Below are 23,074 nucleotides of genomic sequence, written 5' to 3'. Positions count from 1 at the left end.
GGGGTGACTGGTTGGCGGGCACTGAGGCGGGGCACTTGACGGGATGAGCACTGGGTGTTATTCTGTATGTTGGCAAATTGAACACCAATAAAAAATAAATTTATTATTAAAAAAAACTATAAACATAACACTAAAAAAAAAAAGAATGTGTTTCAGGGGTGCCTGGGTGGCTCAGTTAAGTGTCTGCCTTTGGCTCAGGTCATGATCTCAGGGTCCTAGGATTGAGCCCTATGTTGGGCTCCCTGCTCAGTGGGGAGCCAGCATCTTCCTCTCCCTCTCCCCCTCCCCTGCTCATGCTCTTTCTCTGTCTCTATCAATAAAAAAATACAATCTTTTTTTTTAAAAGAATGTGTTTCTATTGTTATTAGGTAGAGTGTTGTACAAATATCAATTCAGTCTTGTTTGCTTGATGGTATTATTTAGTTCCTTATATCATTGTTGATTTTCTGACTGGTAATTCTGTCAATTGTTGAGAGAGGTATTGAAGTTTCCAAGTATAAATGTGAACAGGTCTACTTCTCCTTTCTGTTCTTTCAGGTTTGCTTCAAAAATGTGAAGTTCTGTTGTTTGCTGCATACATCCACATTTTGGATTGCTATGTCTTGTTGGTGGGCTGAAACTTTTATCATTATGTACTGTCCTTTGTTGTCTCAGGTAATTTTCTTTGCTCCAAAGTTTATCTGATATTAATATAACCACTCTTCTTTTTACCGATTTTTTTTAGAGAGAGAGAGCATGAGGGGTGGGGAGGTGGGCAGAAAGAGAGGGAGTTCAAGAATCTTAAGCAGGCTCCATGCCCAGCACAGAGCCTGATGCAGCGCTTGATCTCACAACCCTTAGATCATGACCTGAACCAAAATCAAGAGTCAGACACTCAACCAACTGAGCCACCTAGGCACCTCTTTTTTTTTTTTAATTTTTAAATTGAGATGTAATTCACATACCACAGAGTTCATCATTTAAAGTGTTTGATTCAATGGCTCTTAGTACATTCAGAAAGTTGTGCATTGATCACCCCTAATTCCTGTTTTTCTGACTATTATGTAAAAAATGGAGGAATGCCTGGGTGGCTCAGAGCGTGATCCTGGGTTCTGGGATTGAGTCCCACATCGAGCTCCTTGCATGGAGCCTGCTTCTCCCTCTGCCTGGGTCTCTGCCTCTCTCTCACTCTCTTTCTATGTCTCTCATGAATAAATAAATAAATAAAATCTTAAAAAAATAAAATAAAAAATTGAAAGACCAAAATGCAATTTTCATTCAATATATATCCTTTGGTCCTTATGTAGTTTTTTTTAAAAAAGATTTTATTTATTCATGAGAGAGAGAGAGAGAGAGAGAGGCAGAGGGAGAAGGAGGCTCCATGCAGGGAGCCCGACGTGGGACTCGATCCCGGGTCTCCAGGATCAGGCCCTGCGCTGAAGGTGGCGCTAAACTGCTGAGCCACCCAGGCTGCCCCCTTATGCAGTTTTGTTGCAGAAAGTGAAGCCCATGATTTTAGAATGATGATAGCAATTTATCAAATTAAACAGTTTTCACACAGTTTCGATAATTGCAGCAATTTCCTCAAACCGCTTGTAGAAATTCTGAAATTGTGGAGTTGTCATTTCAAAGGACTTATTCTTTACATGGCCTGAATGATCTGCCACTTTTAGCATCACTGTAACATAAGGACACTTAGTGATCTGCAACTGTCTGAGCTTATAGCCATACACAGTTTGAGCTGAAAACCTCTAAGCTGGTTGGTGACCTCACTTAACACATGGCAGCAGTCCACTAGACCTCTCCAGGCAAGTGTCCAGGACTCACACCAGCAACTCCCCTTTCAATTAATGTTTATATGGTATATTCTTTTCATCCTTTCGCTTTCAACCCACCTATATCATATTCAAAGTGAATTTCTTGTAGACAGCATATTGTTGGGTCATGTTTTAAAGCCATCCTGCTGGTCTCTTTTTGTATATTTGTGAATTTAGACCATTTATATTTAATGTAATTATTGATATTATAGGGCTTACATTTGCCATTTTTATTTATTTAATTTATTTTTAAGATTTTAAAAATTTATTCATGAGAGACACAGAGAGAGGCAGAAACACAGACAGAAGCAGAAAGAGAAGCAGGCTCCATGCAGGGGGCCTGATGCAGGACTTGATCCCAGGTCTCCAGGATCACACCCTGGGTTGAAGGCAGACGCTTAACTGCTGAGCCACCCAGGCATCCCATATTTGCCATTTTTAAAACTTGATTTGTTTGTTCTATTTATTGTTCCCATTTCCCTTTTAGTTTTCCTGTTAGTTACATGAATATTTTTAAGAACTTCATTTTATCTGCAGTGTTTCAGAGTATTTTTCTTTGTATGCTTATTTTAGTGCTTTCTTTAGATTATACATATGCAACTAATCACAATCTACTGGTCTCGACATTTCACTGCCTCAAGTGGAAGTATACAAACTTCATGTCCATTTAGCTTCCTTTATCCTGTCCCCTTTATAATCCTCTTGTATTCTTTTCTATATATATTGAGAACTGTATCATATAGCGTTAATAACTTTTGCCTCAACTCTCAAACTTTTTTTTTAATTCAAGAGAATAGTCTGTTATATTTGCTCTGTTCTTTCTTTATTTGTGATGCTTCATTTCCTTCCTTTACCATTTCCTTTCTGTTGGAAGAACTTCCTTTAGTAGTTCTTTTACAGCAGATCTACTGGCAACACATTCTCCTAGTTTTCTGTCACCTGAGAATGTCTTTATTTCACCTTCATTTCTGAAGGATAGTATCATGGAATATACAACTCTGCATTGACAATTATTTTTTTTTCAGCACTTGAAAAGCATTGTGCCACTTCCTCTGGCCTCCATGTTTTCAGATATGAAATACACTGACATTCAGATCATTGTTTCTGTAAGCAATGCATCCATTCTCTCTAGTTGATTTCAAGATTTTTTCTTTGTCTTCCCTGAAGTTTGAGGACACTGTATCATGGTGTAGATTTCTTTGTGTTTTTGGTTGGAGTTCACTCAGCTCCTTGAATCTGTAGGTTTATGTCTCTTGCCAAATTTGGGAAAATTTTCAGACATATTTATTCAAGTACTTTTTTAGCTTCAGTCTCTTTTCCTCCTCTTTCTGGAACCCTGATGAAATGAATAGGTCACTTTTTGTAGTACCACAAGTCCCTGAGGCTATGTTCATCCTTTTTCACTCTATTTTCTGTTCACAGTAGATAAGTTCTATAGCTCTTTGTTCCGATTCACTAATTCTTTACTCTGTCATCTCTATTCTGCTATGGAGCCCATCCATCCAGTGAGCATTTAAAATTTTGGTTATTGTACTTTACAGTTCTGCAACTCCCATTTGGTTCTTTGTTTAATATTTCTTTGCCAAGAATTTCTATTTTTAAATTCTTTTTTTTAAAAGATGTTATTTATTCATGAGAGACACAGAGAGAGAGGCAGAGAAATAGGCAGAGGGAGAAGCAGGCTCCCCGTGGGGACTTGATCCCAAGACCCCAGGATCATGACCTGAGCCAAAGGCAGACACTCAACCACTGAGCCACCCGGGCACCCCTATTTTTAAATTGTTTCAAGTGTGTTTCCTAATGGTTAACTGACTGAAGCATATTGATGAGTGGCTTAAAATCCTTTTTGGATAATTTCAGAATCTTTGCTGTTTCAGTGTTGGCATCTGTCACTTACCTTTTCTCATTCAAGTTGAAATTTCCCTGATTCTTGGTTTGACATGTGATTTTTAAATCATATCCTGAATATTTGGGATACATTTGAATCTCTGAATTTTATTTAGATCTTCTGTTTTAGCAGGCCTCTACTGACACTGCTGGGGGAGGAAGGGGTACACCACCTGGTTACTATCAGGCGGAGTGGTACTCTAGAAGCCCTGGCTTCCCACTAGGGCTCTCCGGACAGGAGGTGGGGTTTGTGTATGGTGCTTGGTTTCTGGCTTCTTGGCTGACCCTTTCCCTGTCCTTTGGGTAGAGGTAATAGGCTTTTCTTGGGGCTTTTTGGTCTGTGACCATTTGCATTCCTGGTGTGCTGGCATCTCCAGTGTCTATTCCCAGATCTAGGGGGAAGCATGAAGAAAACTGAGGGAACTCACAGCTCTGCTGCCCCTCATTCCCCAAGGTCTGCAGTCAGTCTGGTTTCTTTTCTGGGCCCTTCAGAGTCTTTGTCTCATGTCTCATGTTTGGGGGTTTTTGTTACACTCTGTGGAAGGAATAAGGACAAATGCACTTAATTCCATCTTATCGGGAACCAGAGTTAGTCCTTTTGGAAATTGATTTATATTAAACTAAACTATATTGAAATTTGACACGGTGGCTCTTCTTTTATGTAGATAACCTGTACTAACAATATTAAAGGTTCATAGGAAGGCCTCAGGGCATTTATGAAATTGGCTTTTTAATGGGGATCTTTAGTGCACACTCTTTATCATCTTGAAGATGCTTCTTTCCCAAATTCTGCACTGCACAAGCAGTGGGCTTTAATGAAAGAAGAAAAAAGTTCAGATGCCCCAAAGGTAGAAAGCTGGACTTGTTGCTTATACACAGCCTCCGTTTTACACAACAGCTGATTGTTGCTGGGATGACTGATTTTGCCCACGTGAACAGTGCACACATGGAGGATGGACGGTTATGTGGTCAGTGCCTGAAGGGTACAGCTTCGATCCCAGCTCTTCCCCCACTCTCCCCAGCAAGTCTCAGGACATTCTGTCCCCCTCCTCGGGTGCCCCCACAGCAGGAGCTGCAGAAAGCGCGGTCATCCTGGCAGTGGTGCCCAATCTTTTTCCTCACCAAAATATCCCTTGGGTCACATTTTCTCCTGACCTGTCCTCACCAAGCAGAAATGACAGGTACTGACGGTATGGATTTCCAGCACTGGATCACACAGCTTAAATAAGGGAAGATTATGGGCTTCATAGTTAAGAGGCCTCATAGTGTCAGAGTTCAGCAGGCCTCCTGTCTGTGGGTTGCTGTGTTCTGAAGTTGAAAACATCCTTTGTTTTTTCCCTTCCAGGTCAGCCACCGTGAACCGGGGCACTCAGCATGTTGCCCCAGCACTGGAGAAGCCATGCTGCGGAGGCAGTCTATCACACTGTCAGAGACTGGGACTTGGCTGGGTACTGACTGCTGTGCAATTCTGCAGAGCAGCAATATCACGAGCTGTTAAATAATGACCGACACGTTGGTTGAAACGAAGTTTTCAGTAAGGAAGTGACAGTCCGATGTGGGTAATTATGGCCATAACTTTAGTTCCCAGCCTGAACCTGCCTCTGCTGGAGCCATTTCAACAAGGTGTTCTCAGAACAAAGAAGAGACATGGTTTGGTACCATTTCCCATCAGCAGCAGGTGTCTGAACAAAACATCAATGTGAATAAGGGCCAAGTGCAGTCCTTTGTATCTTGATTAAATTACTTGATATTAAATAAAAGGTCTGAGTGCTATTGGTTTAAACCTGACTCGTTCGGCTTTTTCAAAGAACTCCCCCTACACCTGCCCCTAAACCAGTTTTTAAATATTTTATTTATTTTTCGTGAGAGACACAGAGAGGCAGAGACACAGGCAGAGGGAGAAGCAGGCTACATGCGGGGAGCCCGACGTGGGACTCGATCCCTGGTCTCCAGGATCAGGGCCTGGACTGAAGGCGGTGCTAAACTGCTGAGCCACCCAGGCTGCCCCCTAAACCAGTTTTTAAAAAGGAATTTCTTTCCCTGGGGTGGGAGAACCCTAATGAGCTGACACAGATTTTTGCTATCGAGTTTTTCTGTCTGGTGTCTTTGTAATTATACTATTAGATGACTCTGCAGTCCATGTTAACGACAAGATTTGTTTTGTTTTGCTAGGGTGCAGATTTTTATGATGAAGTTCAGTTGCGAAGTTCAGTTGCATGGTTCAGGGAAGAGCTAGTCTACATACAAGGGAATAGGAAGACTGAAGGAAACTATTGAGTTCAAGAATCTTAGCAACACTCAAAGCCTGTTAACGACTTGTATGCCAGAAGTCACAATACAGACCAGATCTGAAGTGTTTCTCTTAATCCTGAGGGACATTAAAATCTCAGAAATCTGTTGCTGTGATTTTTTTAACCTTTTTTTTTTATTGGAGTTCAATTTGCCAACATATAACACCCAGTGCTCATCCCTTCAAGTGTCCCCCTCAGTGCCCGTCACCCAGTCACCACATCCCCCCACCCACCTCCCCTTCCACCACCCCTTGTTCATTCCCAGAGTTAGGAGTCTCTCATGTTCTGTCACCCTTTCTGATATTTTCATTCATTTTCTCTCCAAGTTGCTGTGATTTTTAGACCTTATTTTAAAACTTAAGTTTTTCTAGCACCTAAATCAGGGGTTGGCAAAATCCTTTCCTGTAAGAAAGCCAGACAGTAAATCGTCCAGGCTTTATGCGCAAATTGTCGCTGGCTTCTGTCACAACTACTCAGTTCTGCATGAAAGCAGTCACAGATCTTATGCAAATAAAGGAGCCTAGTGTAGTCCAATAAAACTTTATTTACAAAAATAGATGGTGAGCCGGATCCGGATCCGAGGGGCTAGCTAGCCTTAATTTGTCAGTCTAAGGGAGCTAGAGAGAAATAGGTTCCACTCAGAAAAGAACCTCTCAGTGAGGGAAAGAAAACACCAAGAAAAGGATCACAGTGCATTCTTCTACTAACAGACGATATGTTTAAAATGCAAAAGAAGATTAGCTCAGCCAGTTAATCTTTTTATTTTGAGTTTTGTAAAAAAAAAAAAAAAAAAAAGCTTGGAGAAAAATGTGTTAAATATAGGTCAATGGCAGGAAAACATGTAGCTAGCTTTACAATATCAATCAAAACATATACACAAAGGCAAACAGTAAATAAAATGCTAGGGAAAGGTAGCACTTTGGGGGCCTACCTGCAGTTTTCCTTAGTGCACATAAAGGTTACTGATAACTCCAAGTCTTCACTTTTTCACAGTTAAACATACTTTTATTTCATATATCATGTTTATTTCTATAACATACTATAACATTAATCTTTGTAAGACCACTGGTTTGCTACTGATGAATGGAAATAGAAGACAAAATTCTCCCCAATTACATTGTGTAAGCTCTTAAAAAGTTCCCCGGAAGGTCATGTCATCTCACGTTAAATTCATCCTATACTATTTTTAAAAACTGCTCTTCGGCTATTAAATGAATCTTGGTGGCCTTCCCATTTAATCATTTTATCGGACACAGTGAAACTGCCTAAGTAAGAAGGACCAGGTGTGTTTTATGTAAAAAATGATAAGACAACCTAGGAGGAGGTGGTCCTACTGTGAAGTCACTCTTCGAACGAGTGATTTCAGTGATACATTCCAAATCCACAGACTTAACACCCACACAACGGGAAGTCATTCCTCTGCTTCCCCAAAGCCCATGACTGGCATCATCGCAACTGAAGTGCACCCCAAATGTCCAGGCAGTTGGACCGTCACCCAGTAGCACGGGGGTCTTCACTTCTTTCAGTGCTTCAGACAGCAAGTGCTGGGCTCTGTGGTGTTTACAAGCCTCTTTCTGAATTCCTCAACATACACAGGCCCTGCAATTTTCCACTGACCCTAACATTTTGGCAATTCTGCTAATCGTTTTTAGAAGGCAGCCACCTGAATAGAAGGCAGCCTCTCTTGGGTCTCCATGTGCCTCTCAGGGCTTTTCAAAATGCAGCAGGACAGGAAGACCTTCCTTCTCATCCTCTCCCAGGCTCATGTGGCAGACGACTGGCTGCCTACGTGTTCCATGTGGGCTGTGGTTCTACCCTGCTTACAAAAATAAAACTAACATCAAAAACTTTGGTTTTGTTCATTACAATTTCTGCTCATGCTAGGTGACACGTTTGTTAGTTAAGAAAAAAGAAAGCTCTACTTAGAAAAATTGAAACTGGGAAAAGGGTTTTATTTCCAGGTCTGGTTTTGAAAAGATTGTCAAAGAACCTACTTGTTTTTCCTTGTTAGAGACTAGCATTGCTTTCTGGAGCATTTCTCTGTATATTGTCCTTATTAGGGTCTAAGAAAGGTGGAAATTCTCTTCAGGTGCCAGAGTGAAAGCAGCATTCAGACGGGTTGTTGCTAACTCTTGGCCACTAGACTTCCTTCAGCTTCCTGTAGCAGAGTACAGCATCTCACACTGGTAGGCCAGAGTTTCACTTGAAGACCAACATAAGAGATCAGAACTCAGTGATACCACTTGAATGCACGTGACAGGCTCACTCCTACACTAACTCATCTGCAGCATCAACATCAAGAGGCGTGCATGAGACCTGCCAAGTTCCCTGTTGCCGAAGTGGAATAAGAAGTCACATTATTATTGAATCAGCAAGCTGACTTTCCAGAAGCCCTTGTTCCAGATTACATCTTACAACAGACGGGAAAATCAGCTTTGTGATATGCCTCTTAGAACTCACCAGGGGAAAAAAAAAGAACTCACCATGGGTACCCAGCTAGGTGTTCAAGAGGATGATTCTCTCATCCGTTGAGTGGCTCAGTGGCCTCACCACCAGTGCATCACTGGTGTTTCTACATTTAGAAATTGTTCTGTTCAGGGACACCTGGGTGACTCAGTTGGTTAAGTGTCTGCCTCAGGGTCCCAGAGTCCTGGGACTGAGCCCCTCTTTGGGCTCCCTACTCAGCGGGGAGCCTGCTTCTCCCTTCTCCCTGCCTGTACTGTCTCTTGCTTTCTCTTTCTCAAATAAAATCTTTTTTATAAAAGAAATTGTTCTGCTCGTATTAAGGTATCTGACACGGTGACATTGACTTCCCCCGCAAAGAAAGAGAGATAACTGGACAGGAGGGCATGTGTGTGTCATGAAACAGCCCTCTATTTTGGAAGGAAATTGCCCTAGACTGAAATGTTCATGGACAGCTGAGAGAACGTTTTTCACGTTTTCTAAAGAGACTTAATTTGTTCACCAAACCACAGAGGACATTTTCAGGTCTCAAGAACACAGCCTGAAAGTTCCTTGCTGTTTGCCTGATGAAACATTTGCTGTCGCAGTGTGAGACCTGGCTGCAGGGCATCAAGTTGCTTGTTCAGCTGCCCCAGTGAGTACCTCGGATGGGCAGAGTCCATTTAATCACACATGCCTTCTTCCTATTTTTGCAGCCTCATCTAAAGTGCAGATTTCCTTCTCGAAGAGACAAGGTTCAGGTCTCCTTGTAGTCCCAAAAGAGAGTATTAAGAGGAATGGCTGGAGTCTGTCCCTCCCCTCTGCTGGCCCTATCTGGAAGTTTACCAACACCGCTGCCTTGTGACCTGGAAGTGGTCACAAGCTTCCACTCACCTGGGGCCTCCACTCAGGTGTTACATGGGCCCACCCCCATCCTCTGGAGTCCAGCAGGGATTCAGACCTGGGGACAAGCTACGTGTGATGAGAAAGAAAGCTGACTTGAATTGCAAAGGGGACTCCATTTCATCCTGGGTTATGTTAAAATGACAAGCTTCTCCAAAACCTTCACACTTGATAGCTGCTCAGTTAAGACCAAGCCTCTTTCTTTTAAGCGGCCAAGAGGACAGGTTTTTAATCCCCACTCACCCACCCAACACATCCACTCAAGTCACCCTTCTCTCCCTTTTATGCACTAAGGTGGTTCAAGTGTGACATTTTCAGTTGTCCTTTATGGAGTATGTTCTGGAGTTCTGCAAAGATTATTTGCATGAAACTCTTTCACAGCTGTCCAATCTATATTAATTGGTCATCACTCAGATTGTTCCACAGGACTAATGATTAAAGGAAACTTAATTTGCTAGGCTATTCTTCAAGGTTCCAAATAGGGTCCACTCCAGGTTGTGGACTAAAAGCCTCCTGACCCTGGCTGCACACTAGAATCCCTGAAGATCCTCAATAAAGCACTGAAGCCAGGCCCTACTCTAAACCTACTGAATGTGAAGCTCTGAACATTGGGCCCTTACACTGGTATTTTTTAAAAACCAACTAGGGGTGGTAGAAGGGGAGGAGGGCGGGGGGTGGGAGTGAATGGGTGACGGGCACTGGGGGTTATTCTGTATGTTAGTAAATTGAACACCAATAAAAAATAAATTAAACAAAACAAAACAAAACAAAAAAAAAACCAGCCAGGCAATCCTAATGCACAGCCAGGATTGAGGACTTGTCCTCTAGAACAGCTAGCTCTGCTGAACCAAAATCCACCCCTCGAACCCAGAACATATATGTTTATAAGATGTTAAATCTGAGGCACTCAGCAGTTTCAATCGGATTTATGCCAGATTGGCAGCAGACAGTTGGCCTTGAGTTAGATGGTTTGGGGGCTTCATGGCACCTACTTTTCCCCATTCAGCAAAGGTATAAAGCTTCTAGAGATGGAAATATTTTGATGAATGGACTCATTTCCTAGCATCTCTGGTAAGGTCAGGATTATTCTTCATATCTTGGAAACAAAAATTAGGATCATATGTCAGTGACTTACTCCTATCCACTGAGTAAAAAATCCAACCAAATAACTACAACCCTAGCAAAATTGTGATCTTGGCAAATCTCCATTTACTTAGATTTAAGTAGGTCCAAATAAAACGTTTGGAGTCAAGACTACAAGACCCTTTTGGTGAAAACACAACAATCTATGTATTGATTTAGGACTAGGATGGAGAACTCTGGTTATTTCCCCCCCTCACGAGGGTATTTCTTATAAATTTGACAAAAGCTTCTTGGAAAGCCAAAATGCCAACAAAGCCTAGACTTTAATGAGAAGAGGATGGGTCCTACCTGGTTGGCTCTTTTTCAAGAACCCTATCAGGGTTTTTCTGTTAGCTTTTTCCCTCCAAAATTAAATAAGTAAGCAACACAAGAGAGAAACAAGGTTTTATAAAGACCCAACCAAAGAGCTGACCAGCCTATCCCTCCATCTCTGCAAATCACACACACACACACACACACACACACACACACACACCTCACCTTTCAAGTTTACAGGCATGACTGGTCATTACTGAGGTAACTGTACTGAATAAAGCCTATGCGGGTTCTGGGCACAGGCACATGTGCACATCTCCAGCCTTCTCCCAAGCCTGGGAGTCGCTCTCTGCACTCTGACCCCACGACATGACTACCTCCTGTCCAGGGGCTCTCTAAAAAAGCTGTTTCTCTGGCTTGGGCTCAGAGATTTTCTCAAGTCCCTGACTAGCCTAGGTAATTCTGAGCCTTACAGGGTGAGATATGTTGTTTAGCTCACTTTTCAAGCTTACAAAGCCCATGGATGCCCATGATAAAATAAAAATGGACTTTAGGATACATAGAAAGGAAAGAGGGGACTACAAATCATTTAATTATATCATATCAAACCATATGAAATTGCCATTTCTATTTTTTCAAAAATGGTTAAATATCAGCAATTTCATATGGCTGAACTTAATAATATTTGCCATTTTGCACAAATCATCAATTCAAAAAGCAAAGTATAATAATGTCTTACCTAAATATTAACCATTAAAAATGCGAGTTAAGAAGATTAAATGGCTGGTTTCATTTATGGAAGCACTCGACTGGGCCACAATTTTGTCTGCCACAATAAGAAAAATGCCCACATTTTATGAAAGCAATTTTTTTTATAGATTGGGTTTTCACATATACCAGCACTGAAGCAGAGACACAGGGAGAATCCCAAACTTGGTTTCTAAGGGCTCCCTCAGTATTTTACCTGGGAGGCCCCAGGTGTGGGCAGGTAGTACAGTTCACCCACAAAGAAGCCAAACTAAAAACCTAAATTTCAAACCATGCTCACACATTAAGCTGGTGCGAGCCTCCCCAGATACCAAGAAAATGACCCTTCTCTACATGGCACTCAGTGTTAAGACATCTGGATTCTTAATCTTACAGTAGGCGGAACCTTCCACGGGATTGAATAACGCTTAATTTTCCATTGACTTGCCTCTCATTCCTCACATGGCCACTGAAATCCCATGCATTTAGTATCAAAGTTTGGAATTCTACTCGGTCCTTAGAACAGGAGCTTGTATTTTGTGTTTTGCAGTCAATATTTTTTGCAGTGTGGTGTTTTTCCCCCTCTGGATACTAGCCTATTGCCTCCTAGGCTCCTTGCTGCTCTCTCATCCCGATAGAGGCATCCCACAAATCTTGGTGTTATTCCTAAACCCACAGTAGAAATCTCAGTCCTATGAATCGATTGCCAGGCAGCTCACTCATGTGGTAGCCCTGAAGAATTGACTGATTTTTGCCATTAGTTTCTAAACAGTTTCTCCTGTCCTCAGATTAATTTTAAAAGCCCAACAGCAGAACACGCTTTTGCCTTTGGTTTTAAACATTTCAGTAGCTACTTCTTTCTGGAGATTTCCAGAGAAGGAATGCTAATTCTTTCCCCATGTTGAAATGTTCACGGATATAGTTCCAATCTTCAGCCTCCTGGAAATCCAGGTGGCGAAAGGGGTCCAGAAGCCTGAAATGAGATCGCGGTCCTACCATCCTCTGTGCTAGGGCCTCCGCTCAAATTGCATCTTCGTGAGTTCTGTCCCATTGACCACGGGCTTCCCATGATCTTTGGAGGTCCAATCTCAGCTGCCTCCTTCTTGATCGTTCTTCCAGCCTGCTCTTCCCTGCCTTGCTATTCCTGCAGCCAGCTGGGCTGGCACTGCTGTGTATCAATTGGAAGCCTCTCCTGGGAGGACTCCCCATGCCTGCCACACCTTGCTCAGATACTGCAGGTGAATGAGTTAGACCATTAAAGCATGCTATTTGTTTGTTTGACTCTGAACAGCACACTACTATGTGAAAAAGTAGGAATTAGGTCTGCATTTGTCTTGAGTTAGAGACATAAAAGCCCCACCATCTGCATCTTGGGTTAAATTTTAAATGTTAAGATAGCTTCAGACCTCAGGAAGATAGAAGCATCAAGTTCCACTCAGTCAGTGCCCCATCTCAAACAACCCTGGGGCTTGCGGCCTCCTCACTGCACGTGTGGGTCGCCCCATCGCTGCAGGCCCTGAGGGGAGAGTCACGCGTTGTCCTCCAGGGGGAACACCAGGCGCGTGCCCCGGCTAGACACCGGCTGGTCTCCCATTCCCAGGGCTCGGTCCAGCACCTCCTCGGAGCTGCTCTTTGTTCTCCGACTGCCCTCGAGGCTTGTGGAGGCCGTGTGGGAGCCTGAGGAGCCATTTGCAGTCACTGTGCTGTCCCCCCCGTAGGTCAGGGTGAGGTCGCCCTCGGTCAGGATGAAATCCGAGTCTTCCTCTCTCAGCGGCTCTTGGTTCTGCAAAGTGCAACGAATGACAACAACAAATGGGAGACTGGTAGCTTCTAGGGCTGGAGCCAACCCCAACCTCAACTCCTCATCTGAGAACTGGGGCTTGTGAATCATGCCTGCCTTGAGCCCCTGGTGTGGATCCTGGATGTAAGTAACCTGTCCAGTGCTATTTAAGGCAAGGGCACCGGTGCCCCAACCACGGCTCTGAATCCCAGGAAGCAGTTCCGATTTTCAATGCTCAACAGCTTGGGGTTAGTGACAAAAGGCCAGCCTGGGTTGTTGGCTTCCCGACCCACAAGGAAAGGAGGGGTAAGGTCATCGCCAACTTGCAAATAGGTTTTGGGTCCCTCTCTTCTCTGGGCTGGTCTTCTGAGTGGGCCTCCTGCCCTACACAAATCACCTGAAACCCACTTGGTTTATATCTGAACTACTTTGTCCTTGTCAGCAACTGACAGAAGGGGACAAAGCATAATGAGGTTTTCCTTCCTGTCTCCAAAGAAGAACCCCTGATGGGAAGCCCTTGTGTAGATGCGGTGAGACGTGGAGAGGACAGGCACCGTTCCTTGAACATGTATTTCAGGCCACATGAGCTCTCACCTGATCCTTGCCCCTCTCTGCCTGTGAAGGGCAGGGAACACTCATGTCAGACGGAGAAAACCTGAGGACCTAAGAGGACCTATGAAATTTGCCCCGGGTTGTCCAGCTGGTAGGAAGTAGAGTTGGGATTTACGCTGCCTCTGGACTGGTTTGGCCCACATCAAGGATGGAAAAAATCAGCTGGGTCAGGAAGAGGCCCACCTCGGCATCTCATGCTAAGCTGAAGTTACAGCGAAATGGCCAAGCCTGGGCAAGGCAGGTGTTAGCCGAGTGGCAACCTCTTGAAACTACCAGGTCATTGGGGAGAGCTTGGGAAGCAGCACGGGGCCAGCACAACCCTTCACCCTCCAAAGGATTTAACCAGCAAAACCGGCTGCAGCAGGGGGCGGGGGGCAGTTCGCTCCTCTGCTGCCCCCACTGCACATCTGTCAAACATGGTGAGCTGCTCTTATGCTCGGCAGGCAGGGTTTCAAAAGGCTCCAGGTAAACTGCTCTTGGTCTATTTCCCATGTACTCTTCAAAGTGCATCTGAAGTCCTGCATCCTTTAGACGGCAGGTTGTCCTTGGTGCAGGACACAGAACCTGCCTCCTTGATAGTCTCCTGCCCTCCACCTCCCCTCCCCTGGCCCCGCCAGTCACACTGCCCAAGGCCACGGGCATATTCTCCCCATCACACTTGCATCCCCATCTAGGTGAGAAACCAGCAAAGCCTGGTGACCGCCTCCTCTTCTTGGTACCCTTCCTCGTGGTGCTGAAGTCATAGCAGGTGCAGCAGAGTGCCTGTTAAATGCACCGGCCCAGGGAGGACTCATGGGTCTGCTGACCCCCTTCTCCCGCCCCAGCCTGTGTGTGTGCACTCACTGGTCACAAGCGCAGGTCTGTTTTCTGCATGGCTTCTCAGTGATGTCGCCTTCTCCACCCTCTACAATGTGACGCCACAGAACCAATGCTCTGGCTTTTTTTGACTGGCAAGCACAAAACGCTCTTGCTGGCTGCCTCAAATCCTCACTGGAATGAGGCAGGGTGCAAACGTGCAACTAAGTAAGAACCCTCCACTCAGAGCGTAATTCCAAAACTCACTCCAAACTCCCTAAATTCCTCCTCTCCACCAGTGTTTGGAAAGTCCTGAAGCTCCATTCGTCCTGCGACAGTTTTCTTAACGACAAATGAGTTCATGTTCCCCATTTTAGCATGTTCCATTTCTCCCGTGCGGATGAGCGCTAAGTAAGATTTTCATTCATCTCTGTCAAAATACTGCTGCCAGGGCTCTTAGCTCCCCATTTTCAGCGGGAGACTCTCCTGGAACGCAGGACAGAGAGGAATGTGAAGTCATTGTATGCAGGGAGATGCTGTGAATGTAGCCACGCCCCCTACAGCTGCACAGACAGATGCACCCCCAGACACCAGCCCCAGTGTGGCCCACGCTGACCCCTGGCAGTGGGAAGCAGGGCTAAAATTCACCGACAGGGGAAAACAAGATTGGATGTTGACCCATTCCATTACAAAACTCACAAGCGTGGACAAATAGTACCCGAAACAAGGACATGGCAAAGCCCAGGGGACAGGGATTTCCAAATCAGAGCTTAATGAACATAATACGCAGATGATGAAACCAATCCAATGAACGTGATATGGAGATGATGAAACCAATCCACTTCCTCGAACTCTAGATGACAATTTCCACAAAAGTTTTAAGCTGGAGGTTTGTACAATTATGTAACTAGCTGTCCACTGAAGACTGCCGGGAAAATACTGTAGAATGACCCTGCAAACACATGTGTCGCAGGAATGTGCCCATTTTAAATAAACAGAGGTCACTTTCATGAATGGAAACACACTGCTTTCTAGGTGGATGTGAATCCTGAGTGGTGTGGAGTTAGTGTAAATGGTGAACGTCTTCAATATCACCCAACTAAACCAAAAGTACAAACACCCTCTAGGTGATGGGTGAGAACAACAGTGTGTTAAACAACCGCGAGGGAGGCCTGGCCAGAGACCCTGACAGGGCTCAAAACCCTGCAGGGGGCCCCTCCACTCTCCCTCCTTTGGCTTCCTCAATTAATTTTCCGAAGACCCCGTGTTTCCACTCTCCTAACCACTGCAAGCCTCGCTGTGTCTGGAACTGACTGAGACTCTGGTTAGGACCCCAGCCCAAGGCAGTAGTGGCAATATGGAGGGATTCTTGCTTCTTGACCTAGTCGCCCCATCTCTGATGAGGCTGCCCCATAGCATGCCAGGCCACTGTTCCCCTCTGGCCCAGCGCACTCTGCCCAGCTGTGTCCCCTGCCCCTCTGTAGCACCCAAGTGCAAACAATGGTTCCCAAGCCTGCTGCCCCACCCCATTAGAACTTACCTGGTCCAGGTCCTTCTCGCTCAGATCTGGTGTTTACATTCTGCTTTCTCAACACTAATCAAGTAAATTGCAGGTTACTTACAAATTCTCTGAAACCTGCATTAGGGTCTCAGCTCTGCCAATTACTGATCCTGGGACCTTGGCACTTTCTTCCTCTGTAACACCGTAGCACGTGCTTATTTACGGTATGGCTGAGAGAAGAAACTTGGCCTTTGTGAGCTGTAAAGCTCTACACAAACTTAAGGAAATCTTCTCTCCTAGGGTATGATGGTTGTGTTTGTGACCGGATGGTTAGCATGGCAGAGGAGAGAGAGGAAGAAGGGTCTTTCCTCTCCTCTAGTCCTTCTATGTGGGTAGCTGTTTGTTCTCTCCATCCCTCTGCCTAGCACCCATACAAGGAGCTCATGAGTCAGCCCCAGAGCTCAGACATCCACTAGTGTGGATCTTCTTTTCACACTGTGCCAAGTCCGAATCTGAAAACAGAAAGGACTTGACCACATCAATGCAAATAAAGCATTTACAAAAAGAATCCTCATGTTTGCCAAACACTTTGTGGTTCACAGTGTTTTCCTGTGCCTTGCCCTTTAATCTCACCATCAGCCTGTGCAACTAGGCCCATTTTACAGATAAGAAAACTAAAGCACAAAACGCTTAAATGGCTCAGGGCTTGGGTTTGAATCTAGTGTCCTGATTCCAAATCCAGTGTCCCTTCTACTACACCACAGCTGCGGGTGTTATGGGGCCCCACAGCCCAGGTAAAAGGTTTTTCTGTTACGGTGCAAAATAGATAAACATATGTAAGTTGGACGTTTCTAATCATCTTATTTAGAGAGGCAAAACCTGTGGATTTGGAGGCTTGAGTGCAACAGGTTTTGTCTTTCTGGGAAAGACACTACCCTGGCACGGTGAGCAGGAATACAGCCCTGACATGCTGTACTTACGTCATACACCTGAGGACTGGTCAGACACCGAGCAAGCAGGCCACACCAGGCTGGGAGCGTGGTAGTTAATGGGGGGCCACTGTGTGTGAGGATGGGCTTCAAGTAACTTTTGAAAGATAATTAAGGAAAAATGTCTGCAAAGAAAACACACACCCAACAAAACATGTTTAGAAATCCCCAAGAGTAAATCATCTGGCCTTCTACCTACAAAAAAAGGATGCCTCTTTTCCCTCATTTTACCAGTACCATCCAGAAAATACTTGGGGTCTGCAACAGTCTGAATCGAAGATTAAACCATCCCTGTAAGCGTTTCCTATAAACTCTCAGGTTGGCGGTTCCCAATTTTCAGGCAAAAAGAATATTAAATTAATTAGAGCATCTTTCTCCATTCGTCTGTTATGCTGAACGAGAATTTTGGTTTCATCCAGCATTCCAGCTGTGGACACACAACCAGCTCACGCCTTGGAAACAGGAGACAGCATATCAGTTTCTCAACCTTGACACTACTAACATTTGGTGCCAGGTCCTTCTTTGTCATAGGGGACCATCCCACATTGTAGGATGTCCAGCAATATCCCTGGCCTCTACCTGCTAGATGCCAGTAGCACCCCCAACCCCTCTCCCAGGTGTGACAACAAAAAGGTCTCCGGACACTGCCAAATGTCCTCTGAGAAGCAAACCTACCCTCAGTTGAGACCACTACTCTGACACAAAGGTCAGCTGTTGTATGGAGAGCTCAGGATTTGTCAGTTTGTGGCTACTATGCCGTCAGATGCATGACCTTGTGTTGGAAGGACCGTGAGGCACTCATCACAATAGGATTGAGCCTGGATCATTTCTGAGACCCACAGCCCCCACAGTATGGAGAAGGCAGAGACTCACATGGCTACCCTCCAAGGCAGGAATGGCCAAGAGAATTGGAAGGAAGGTGAGAAGGCATCAGAGCCATCTGTGCCCAAGAGGATGACTGCTTTGAGCACCGTATTTACAATATTTACAGCAGCACAAGAGAGAACAGGCCTCTCTGGGAGGAGATAGAAGGAAGACACTGGGGTATACTTCTAGTAGGGAATTACTCAACAAAGGGGAAGGTGGGGGCTCTGCCAAAATTCTATACAAACAGAACAAACCCCCTTTCACCACTGTCCTCTGACCACATTTCTGGGATTGGCCCCTGTAGGCCTCTCGGCTACTTTAAGTCCAGCTGCAGAGCTGACAGCACTGGATTTGTAGGGCTAATACAAACAGAGGCACAGGGGACCCCCAAGGCTACCTTTTGGTGCCCTGCCTTGGGTGGTTCAAAGACAAGTTCTCACAAACACAAAAGGCCCTCTAACAACTTCTTAGTAGAGAAAAAAAATCTATTTACATACAGATTTTAAATATGTAAATTCTTCAAAGGGCAAAAATGAAATATCAGGTCTCTGTCCCATTCAGTTGCTCTAGTAATTACCGTTACCTTTTTTTTTTTTTTAACTGAGGTATAACAGACATTCAGCGTTATTTTAGTTTCAGGTGTTACAACGTAGTGATTTGGCCTTTGTATCCATTGCAAAATGATCACCTCAACAAATTAGTTACCACCTGTCACCACATAAAATTAATATAATGTTATTGACTATATACCCCATGCTGTACCTTATATCCCCATGATTTATTTATTTTATAACTGGAAGTTTGTATTTATTGATCCCCTTCATCCATTTTACTCCACCAACCTCCTTCCCCTCTGGTGATCACCAATCTGTTCTCTGTATCTATGAATCTGGATTTTGTTTGTTTTGCTTTGTTTTTATAGATTCCACATATAAGTGAAATCAATATAGCATTTGTTTTTCTCTGATTTATTTCACTTAGCATGCTAGCTTCAAGATCCATCCATGTTGTCACAAATGGCAAGATTTCATTCTTTTTTATGGCTGGATAGTATTCCACTGCGTGTGTGTGTGGGGGGGAGGGCGGTGTGTACACCACTAGAATACATTTTTTCTCCTATTTCTTGATTTATAAACTTTAGTCAGAGGCTTTTAATTCCCTCCTATGCAGGATGGTATCTTTAGTTCGTTTATACTCCTGCCTTTTCAAGTTTTTCCTAATATCTATTATAATTAATTTCATACTGCAGATAAATAACATTTGTATTCTATTTTATAACTAATAAGTAAATCTTCTATATTTTGTCTATGGGTTGAGTCTAAATGTTAAAAGCCACTAAATAGCATTTGTAATAATATTATTATATGAATATTATTCACTGTAACCGAGCAGAGTAGTTAGAACACTATTTTTTAAAAAAGATTTTATTTATTTATTCATGAGAGACACAGAGAGAGAGAGAGAGAGAGAGAGGCAGAGCCACAGGCAGAGGGAGAAGCAGGCTCCATGCAGGGAGCCTGACATGGGACTCGATCCCGGGACCCCGGGATCACGCCCTGGGCCAAAGGCAGCGCTAAACCACTGAGCCACCCGGGCTGCCCAGAACACTATTTTTTTTAAAGAAGGCTCCAAGCCCTGAGCTGAAATCAAGAGTTAGACACTAGGTGTCTGAGTGGCTCAGTTGGTTAAGCGTCTAATTCTTGATCTCAGCTGAGGTCTTGATCTCAGGGTTGTGAATTCAGGCCCTGTGTGGGGTGAGGAGCCTACTTAAATAAAAAGAAAAATGAGGTGGACACTTAACCGACTAAGCCACCCAGGTACCCTGTGGTTAGAACACTATTAAAGGAAATGTAAAAAGTGTCATTTAAACTTCGTTAGTGAGAACACTTGGTAAAGTGTCTTGGTAAATACAGGATCTTTTTTTTTTAAGATTTTATTATTCATGAGAGACAGAGACACAGGCAGAGGGAGAAACAAGGCTCCATGCAGGAAGCCCGATGCAGGACCCGATCCCAGAACCCTGGGATCATGACCTGAGCCAAAGGCAGACGCTCAACCGCTGAGCCACCCAGGTGCCCCCAGGATCTTCTTTTAATTTTTTTTGATACTTTTACAGTTTAATTTGCAAACAGAATTTTTGTAACAAATTATTTTTAACCAAATCATATCTTGAAAACTGTTTATATAGAAAACCCAGGGAATAAAGTGAACTGTTCATTGTGGAAGGCCTTAAATTACATTATTACAGTAGAAAATATAGGAGGTAGAAGATAACTGAAAAGACTAATGCAACATTAGATTCAAATCTATAGCTCCTGTAGCTACTTAAAACATGGTTTTAGAAACTAAACCCAACATTTCCAGAAACCATAGAAACAGTTAAAATAAAATTTGCCATGAAAGCCCTTATATCATGCTTGATATAGGGAGGTAGGAAGATGTAAGAACCAGGACACATGAGACATGACATTTTATCTACAACTCCTGTTTGCTTTACTGAGGGTGTAGTTTCAAAATTCAGTCACCTTCTTCAGCTTCAGACTCAGATTCTTCTTCAGCATTTTTGAGCCACTCTACAAACTTTTTCATTTGCTCAAGGAAGACACTTTTCCCCTTGGCAACATGTGCATCTTTATACCACTTCAGAATGGGCTCTTCACTCAGGACTTCAGCTTTATAAAAAAGCACCACTATTTTCTGGAAGGCTTTCATGAAATGAATGTTGTCATAGCAATTCTCCTGAATCTTCAATAACAGAGTCAGCTCAAACTGACCTTGAGTAGTAAAGGCAGCAAGTAGAGGGCTGTATTGCTTCAAGTGCTTGATGGCTTGCTCTGCTACAAGCTCCTTCTTTTTGTTCCATTCCACGGTGCTCATTACGCTGGACCAGACTATTCCAATGACAACGGTTTCTGGGATGTTGTTTTTTTTTCATCTCCTCCTTGACATACAAAATTATATCCTTAAATGGATCACCACAGGACATCTGTTCTTGAAGTTCTTTCTGGAGTTCTTTCGAGCTCCTATGGTTTGTTGATTCCGAACATATTCTGAAAGTTCTTTCAAGCCTGCCTCAGTAAAATACTTTGTGAAGTGTTCAACGCTTTGTTTATTGGCAGGAAAAAGTTCCATCAGTCTGTTATCCATGCTGACTTTCCGAAGACTTGCAGCTACTGCATTGATATCTTTTTCATTTATCCATGATTTAAAGAGCTTTACAGCAAAAGCTGCTGAAACCCCTTCTTTAACCAAATTCTCATTATAAAGGCTATTAAGAATGGATGCATTAAGTGTTCCATTAGCCAGAAGAACACCAGTCAACATAGCCAGCTTGTTCCTCTCCGACTCTGAAAAACCCTTTAAGAACAGCAGCAGCGGGATCCCTGGGTGGCGCAGCGGTTTGGTGCCTGACTTTGGCCCAGGGCGCGATCCTGGAGACCCGGGATCGAGTCCCATGTCGGGCTCCCGGTGCATGGAGCCTGCTTCTCCCTCTGTCTATGTCTCTGCCTCTCTCTCTCTGTGTGACTATCATAAATAAATAAACATTTAAAAAAAGAAAAAAAAAAAGAACAGCAGCAGCTTTTTTACTTCATCTTCAAAACCTTTCTCCAGGTATTTGTAGCGCCTGATTAACTTGTTAAAAACCTGAGCAAATGCTTGCATGGTCTCTAGGTCTTCTTGTGCTGCGAACACACAGACATCTGTACGCATCATGTCATCTGCCAGTGTACCCCCTGGGGCCAGCATTCCGCCGGCCACCAGAATGTCAGAGTGTTTCTGCATATCGGCGGTAATCAAGTTTTGCTCCAGAAGCATCAAGAAACTTTGCTACTGCTTCCAAATCAGTACCAGTTTCAGTTAAGCCTTGAATAATACAGTCTTGAAACTGAGTAGGGTCAAACCTCTCTTTTTCATCTCTTTTTCTGGTTTTAAAACGCTGGCCTGATAGCGTTGGCTTTTGCTGCTTTTGATTATTCATAAAAGACACCCGAATTTAAGGCGAAGAGAAAAGAGCCAGAAATCCCCCATGTGGTGGCAACTGCGGCGGTGTCTCCTCTGCTCTTCTTCTAATTTTGTTTTGATCTTGTTCACTTCTGGATTATAAAAAATCGCTACATCTTCAATGTTGTCCGCTTAGATGGAGCTGATTTTGGTTTTATTTAATCTGTATGCTGTTGTTGGTTTTTCCTCCCATTCTTAGAGAGCACAGTGTTAAACTTTCTCAACTCTTGCATATCTGAAAGCCACCTTCCTTTTCCCACCTACTCAGCTGGGGTGCAGAATTCTAGGCTCAGACTTTTTCTTTTCATCCTAGAACTCTGACAATGCTAGATGGTATTCTAACATCCAGTTTTGCTAATGCCACATCTGATTCTTTCTCTTTAAAGGCTGCCAGTTTTTCTCTTTGGAAGCCTTGAAGAGTCCTGCTTTTCCTTCTTAGTTATGGAATGCTCCAATGTGTCTATTCATGCTACTCATACCAGGGGCCCTTGCACTCTGGAGACTGGAACCTTTCCTCTACCAAGGGATTGTTTTTCTTCCACTACTTTTTTGGTTCTTCTTTTCCTCCGCAGTCTCTATCTTTTCCTTTTAGGTTCTGTTAAAGGACTCTGGGCCATCTGGCTCTGACCTCTACATCTCAAAACTCTTCTCTCGCACATCTCTAACTCTGCTCCAATTCTTACAGATTCTTTTATTCTCAACTTCATCTTCCAGATCAACAGTTTGGTCTCTACCACATAATTAAACTATCCATTACATTTTGGGATTCATTTTAGAAACTTTATTTTTAATTTCCAAGACTTTCTTCTTGTTTGGTTGCTCATTTTTCTAATGACCTGTTCTTATATCATGACTGAAAAAGCCTTTCAACTCTAGGGCTTTTATTAGAAAAATTAAAAAATAACTATTTAGTGGGGCACCAGGCTGGCTCAGTTGGTAGAGCATACAACTCTTGATCTCAGGGTCATGAGTTAGAGCCCTGTGTTGGGCATAGAATTTACTTTAAAAATATATGTACATATATAGGAATTAATTACTTTGGCATGCCCTCCTAGGTCTTTATT

At 43.7% G+C, this 23,074-nt stretch overlaps 3 protein-coding genes and 1 pseudogene across 5 annotated transcripts in view; 1 reads left to right on the top strand and 3 right to left on the bottom strand.

The window, feature by feature from the left end:
- CHST7 (carbohydrate sulfotransferase 7) overlaps positions 1-5,466 on the top strand; it is a 29,193-nt gene extending 23,727 nt beyond the window's left edge. The window contains exon 2 of the mRNA XM_077888514.1: positions 5,029-5,466. The gene's annotated coding sequence lies outside the window, so the exon portion shown is untranslated. The remainder of the gene's footprint in view (positions 1-5,028) is intronic.
- LOC144308190 (COMM domain-containing protein 6 pseudogene) lies at positions 71-6,349 on the bottom strand (annotated as a pseudogene).
- A 362-nt stretch (positions 6,350-6,711) lies between these two features.
- Positions 6,712-23,074, bottom strand: part of SLC9A7 (solute carrier family 9 member A7) — a 148,884-nt gene continuing 132,521 nt past the window's right edge. For 2 of the 3 annotated variants that reach the window (XM_077888443.1, XM_077888444.1), the window contains 2 exons: positions 17,133-17,238; positions 6,712-13,247 (listed from right to left, as the gene is read on the bottom strand). In XM_077888443.1, coding sequence (XP_077744569.1) covers positions 12,993-13,247; positions 17,133-17,238 — 361 coding nt within the window. In that variant the 3' untranslated portion in view covers positions 6,712-12,992. The other variant, XM_077888445.1, reaches the window with a different exon arrangement.
- On the bottom strand, positions 20,478-21,999 carry LOC144308192 (eIF5-mimic protein 2-like). The gene is given in 5 exon segments (XM_077888543.1): positions 20,478-20,939; positions 20,941-21,026; positions 21,029-21,384; positions 21,589-21,777; positions 21,779-21,999. Coding segments are annotated over 5 exon segments (1,254 nt in total). The 5' UTR covers positions 21,988-21,999; the 3' UTR covers positions 20,478-20,525.

This window comes from Canis aureus, chromosome X (assembly GCF_053574225.1).
Source record: "Canis aureus isolate CA01 chromosome X, VMU_Caureus_v.1.0, whole genome shotgun sequence".
In the NCBI taxonomy this organism is placed as follows: domain Eukaryota; kingdom Metazoa; phylum Chordata; class Mammalia; order Carnivora; family Canidae; genus Canis; species Canis aureus.
This window is presented reverse-complemented; position numbering and strand designations above follow the sequence as displayed.